Source organism: Pundamilia nyererei, unplaced genomic scaffold (assembly GCF_000239375.1).
Source record: "Pundamilia nyererei isolate P.nyererei 1_Seehausen unplaced genomic scaffold, PunNye1.0 scaffold00197, whole genome shotgun sequence".
Lineage (NCBI taxonomy): Eukaryota > Metazoa > Chordata > Actinopteri > Cichliformes > Cichlidae > Pundamilia > Pundamilia nyererei.
In genome coordinates, this window is record NW_005187598.1 from 1125906 (window position 1) to 1131471 (window position 5566).

Consider the following 5566-nt stretch of genomic DNA (forward strand, 5'->3'; position numbering starts at 1 on the left):
ACTGTAACAAACACAGAGTCTTTGCAGTGTGCACTAGTAACAAAATTTAAAGGTCATTCAAGAATGAAGCCAAAGCAACCCAGATCAGTTAGAAACAGAATTTCGGTAGAATCACAGATGAAGTTTTCTATCAAATGGCATTTCTAAAATCCAAAAAAGCCTCTTATATACACAGGGTGTACCGTGCCTCCAGCTGTGCTTTGTTCTACTTTAAAACAATATTGTGAAAAAGGAGAGGAGATGGTAAGAAGAGGTGCTGACACTGAGCAGACCTCTGGTGTAAAACGGTTTTATTTCATAGCAGAATGCCAACCACAGGTTTGAATTAGTAAACTAAATATATCAGAAAATACCGATGCTGCGAAAGAACTGTTACATTTGTACATGGATATAAAAACAGTGAAACGAGGAGCCAAGAGAGCAAACTCTACCCACTTAAATTATCTACTCTAGAAAGAATACGATCTTTGAAGGAACAGTGGAACAGAAATGTGAACAGCACTCCACACACAGATAGATTTCTTCTTTAACACATTCCACATGGAAAAACCTACTGTGGGACCACCTACCTATACCAACAGTGACAAACAACAGTTAAAAAATAGCCCCCAAACACACGCACACACACACGCACAAACCGGCAATCCTCATTTGGCCTCCAGCTTGGCCATTTCCTGAAGGTATATTCCGATGCTCTCGCTGTCAAACAGCACAAAGTAAATGTTTTTCAGAGAGGAGCTGGTGCAGGACACAAAGTGGTTGGAGATGGCCTTGAGGATGAGCTGAGCGGCTGTTTGCTTTGGGAATCCGTTCCTGTGGGAAACGGTTGGACAAATGAGACTGAGGAAGACAAACGACAAAGCTGTTTGTGATGAAGAGTAGCTGAACAAATGGCAGAGCTACGGCTAAAAATCTGTCTGCAAACGTGTTCGGTCTGCAGGCTGACGGTCACTTTGCTACACAGATCAGTGGAGCTGGACGTACACTGGACCAGGTGCAGATCCACACTGTTAGCTGAGGCCCTGGGTGAGTGTGTCCTCCCATTTATACACACAGAATACAAGCTGAGATCAGCAGATCTGCACTCAATCTTACTGTAACGGTCACGGCGAGGTCGACAGCTACATGCTACATATCTTTCTTTCTACATACCACTTTAATTCTTATTGTTTGCACTGAAGCACCGCAGCAATTTCCTAATGTTGTAAACCTCAACATCTGGCAATAAACCCCATTCTGATTCTGATTCTGATTCTCATTTACACTCATGTCTAACGCACAAAAGGCGTCGCGGTCGGGGACCAAAGAGACGCGTCTATGAGGTGACACACTGTGTGTGATGGAGCTCACCGTCCAGCAGGCAGCGAGGGGAAAGCCACAGACTTGAGCTTCTTCTCCTCTGCTGCTGAGAGGCAGTTCTTCACAGTCTTCTCGAGCTGGTCCTCACACTTCTCTGAGCCCCACTGTGGGATGTTACAGTGGATGATGAAGCGGGCTGCCATGCCACTGGCCTGGCTCACTGCCACTGCAGGATGAAAGCATGTTAGGGTGACCACCGTCGCCTCAGACAAAAACGTGTCTGCACCCAGTCTAACGGCTGATCTCTGTGCACTCTATTTACTAGGCCCGGATTTGCATGTATCACACTGTCTCATCAGCTACATCCTACTGTGGACATGGATGTGATTCAGTGGCTGTGACGACGCAGCTGCGTACCTGATGCTACCTCCAAAGGCCCTTGTGCTTTCCTCAGCTCCTTAACTCCTTCCAGGAACTCTCGACCTCCAGCTTTTTCCAGGGCGTTGCCTGAAAGACCAGCACAGCAGCCGCTCAGCATGAGGACGCATGAAAGAAACCAGACACATTACATGAACCGGTGCTGCTTACCCACTCCATCTTTGAGGTCCAGCTCTGCATTGGTTGGGTTAATTATTCCCTCCACCTTGATTGTTCCAATTTTACTCATTTCACTTTCTGTTAATGAAAGCTGTGGATTCACAAAGACAGAGTGACAAACAGCTTTGAGCAGTAACACAACGCGGTGACTTTCAGCTGGGCTTTTAACGCGGCTTACTTTCTGTCCGAGAAAGAGACTCTTTGCTGACAGGATGGTGAATCCATCACCGGGACCGTCTTCCACTGTGGAGTTTGATACAGCCTCTTTGTCATTGTCTGTGCTCTTTGCCAGATGGAGAGAAAAACGTTCACTTCAATCAGCATTTAAGTTACCAAATGATAATGACTCTGGTTCTTTCTCGAGTGCATTAAACCAGCTCTGGTTTGTCTCTTCTCTGATTGAACAAATCAAACACAAATGTACAGAATACACGGCTGTTAACAGAAGAAGGGTTAGAGACTCATCGCCATCATCACAGATGGCTTTGCTGGGCACACTGACCTTTGGCTTGCGCCCTCGTTTGCCTTTAACCTTTTTGAAGGTTTTGGTGGGCTTCTTGCTCTTCAAGCGTTCCTCCTGCTTGTCCGTGACAGACGCCTGGCTGTCCACTTTCACTCGGCCTCCCCTCTTCTTGGAGAGCAGCTCTGGGTGGATACGAGGTAGAACCCCTCCGTTTGATATGGTCACTCCTCGCAGAAGCTGATGGAAGAAGCATTTTGATAAATGAACTCATGTCTGTGAAGAAACGTTGTCTGTGCACACACGTGACCATGTGGTGACCTCCGTCTTTGTTTGAGGATGATACAAAAATCGCTCCACAGCCGACAGGTGAATGCTGTTTACCACACTGTAGTGACGGCTGCACTGTGAGACAGATTCATGTATATAGAGGTTTTTTTAATATGCGTGTGCCCATGGTGACAAAAAGATTCATCATCATCATTTAAATGCAATTATCATGAACATTACCCTCCAAACAGACAGCTGAGAAGAAGAACTGATGTCAAATAAGATATAAAAAGATGTTCACTTGTTAGTAAAATATGAGAAGCTCATATAAGTCAGTGTGGAGCATTGTGCACGCTCGGTCTGAGCAGCCGGAGGCTTTCCAGGCCGATGCTGTAATCTCCCCGTGTCCCAGGTCAGCCCTGGGGCAGCGTGGCCCGAACACCTCGCCCAGGCTGTGACCCCCTCTGTTGAGGAGCAGGAGCCCCTCTCCAACGAGGTCGGCCGCCTTTTGAAGGAAGCCACATTCAAACTAACAACTAAAAGGTCGGCCTGGATCAACAACTGCAGCGCCATCTGGTGGCAAATAGCTACATAACATTCAGGACACAATTTAGCAGCATCATCCTCAGCCTGTGAAGGAGGATGTTGTGCTTATTTCAAATCTTATTCAGAATAATTAGATTCACTGTAGTCTGTGGGAGCTGCGATTGGTCGGGCTGCCGGGGACAAATGATGATTTCACTCACCGACGTCCAAATCAAGCCGTAACCTTCATGCAGCGTGTTTTCTGTCCAACTACTACAGCAGACAGAGAAAATCCACACAGACACACGAAAAACCCCGAGATCCCACGACCGGTGTGCTGAGAGACGGCACCTGAGAGACAGGTGACGAACCAGCTGGTCAAAGCTCTGAATGGCTCATTTGTTTGGCTCCTTACCGATTTCTTATTCTTTAGCATTTACGTCACACTTCAACGTTTCTGATCATCAAACTAATTTTAATGTTAACATAGCAATCCAAACCTACCAGCTATGTGGAAAATGAACTGGAGTCCTGCAATATCTGAACTCAGATACATCATAGCAACAGTGAAACATGAGCTGTGTCCCAAAACGTCGGCTGCTTCCTCCTGAGGCCGCATTTGTAGACTGATTACGTCACAGCGACTGTCCCAATTCATAGACAAATGCGTCCTCCATTTCCCCAGGTTTGAAGGATGGGTCGGGTGTGTCCTTCGTGGCCCAACCTATCCCAGAATTCATAGCACGGCCTAGCCAATTCCAGTTTTCAACAATGGTGGCCACTACCTAAGTTTTAATATTACTCTTATTACTCTCTGGGTCACAAAATAAACCTTTAAGATATTTTCAGGCGAGAATGTAGCTGAGTAAACTTCAAATATCTGCTGTTTATCAAGACATCGCATATTTGCAAAAGTGCTCCGACGTTTTCGGAGACATCTGTTACCCACCAGCTCGATAGCGAGCCGGCGGGTTCAATGGTCACTGAGCCGGCGAGAGCAGCGGACTCCCGCTTCATCGTTTTCAGACCCACCGCGCTCTTTCGCTACTCAGGTTAAACATGATATACGTCACTCGGATAACTTAAAAAATGTTATTGTTTGGCTTTTTTCAGTGTTTGATTTGTTCGTGAGTAAATCGGTTTGGCTGAGATTAAAGTCATTAGATTATATTAAATAAAACTTTATTAATCCATCGGGTGGGTTCCTCTGGGGTTTTCACACAGCTAAACGTCAAACAGAAAAATGATTGGTAAAGTAAATCCGTCAGGCATCTTTCTTGGCCTTTAGTCAATAATTCTGATGGCAAAAGAACCAACAGGTGAGACAAAAAAACAAACAAAAACTGATTAAACAGACGTGTGAGACGGTCGAGAATTTACAGCAGTGTCCTGTTACATTTCAGACAGCAAGGAGCAGACGGCCGAGTTTATTAAACTCCACCGAGACAGCGCTGACGCAAACCTGACCGTCCCATTTCACGGTCGCCGTAAGTTTATGGCCTGAAGTTCAAGCATGCGCACCAGCAAGTAAACCTCTACAAAGACAACAAACGAAATGATGTGAAAGGCCAGACTGAAACCAGACTGAGGCACGACCGTCAACAGGCTTCATACTCTGAACCGTCCAGTGGGGCTGAACGACCTCAGCTGCTGTGGCCAAAGGTGGCAAAACCAGTTCAAATGTTAAGGTGACTTTTTCCACACAGGCCAGCTGGGTGTGGATAGCTCATCATTACAAACTGAAGTTTGTATTTAGACGGGTCATCTTTTTCTAATATTAACATTTGTTTTAAACATTTACGTGCAACTCAACCAACCAGGGGTTGGTTACATCAGCAAGTATTTACGCTTCTCCTTGTTTGTCTTCTTATGAGCAGTCCTGAAAACATGCATCAATGTTTAAACAACCTTTAAGGTCAAACCTTCAATAAACTTTGGCGAAAGGTGTAAAACACGCTGGTCAGTTTTATGTGTTAGCATACACGTATGTGTCACGTATGTGTCACGTATAGAGCACTGTGTTACCTGGTTCAGCTCCTCGTCATTGGCCACAGCCAGCTTGATATGCCTCGGAGTTATTCGGCCTTTCTTGTTGTCCCGTGCTGCGTTTCCTGCCAACTCCAAAATCTCAGCTTACAAGAGAGGAAACACATGGTGCACACTCATTAGGCAGCATTTAAACATGTTTACTGTATTTTCCTTCACTCAGCATGTAACAGATTGTACTGGTGTGAAACTACACGGCTGCAGCAGTGAGTCTGTGTCTAACACTGACTGATTAAACTCCTTCATTTTGTTCATATATGCTAAAAACAGCATATTCATAGCCAATAACAGGTCAAATGAGCTGTCAGCAGCATTTGTGGATCTATAACACTTTATAAACTATATATTCTTCATGACAATAACCTCCAG

General features: G+C 45.4%; 1 protein-coding gene across 3 annotated transcripts in view; it reads right to left on the reverse strand.

Annotated features, from left to right (window-relative positions):
• Positions 1–273: 273 nt before the first annotated feature.
• macroh2a2 (macroH2A.2 histone) overlaps positions 274–5566 on the reverse strand; it is a 12631-nt gene continuing 7338 nt past the window's right edge. For all 3 annotated transcript variants that reach the window (XM_005747451.2, XM_005747450.1, XM_005747452.2), the window contains exons 3-9: positions 5177–5283; positions 2399–2596; positions 2075–2179; positions 1888–1987; positions 1717–1806; positions 1351–1525; positions 274–813 (exon numbers count right to left, since the gene is read on the reverse strand). In XM_005747451.2, coding sequence (XP_005747508.1) covers positions 648–813; positions 1351–1525; positions 1717–1806; positions 1888–1987; positions 2075–2179; positions 2399–2596; positions 5177–5283 — 941 coding nt within the window. In that variant the 3' untranslated portion in view covers positions 274–647. The remainder of the gene's footprint in view (positions 814–1350; positions 1526–1716; positions 1807–1887; positions 1988–2074; positions 2180–2398; positions 2597–5176; positions 5284–5566) is intronic.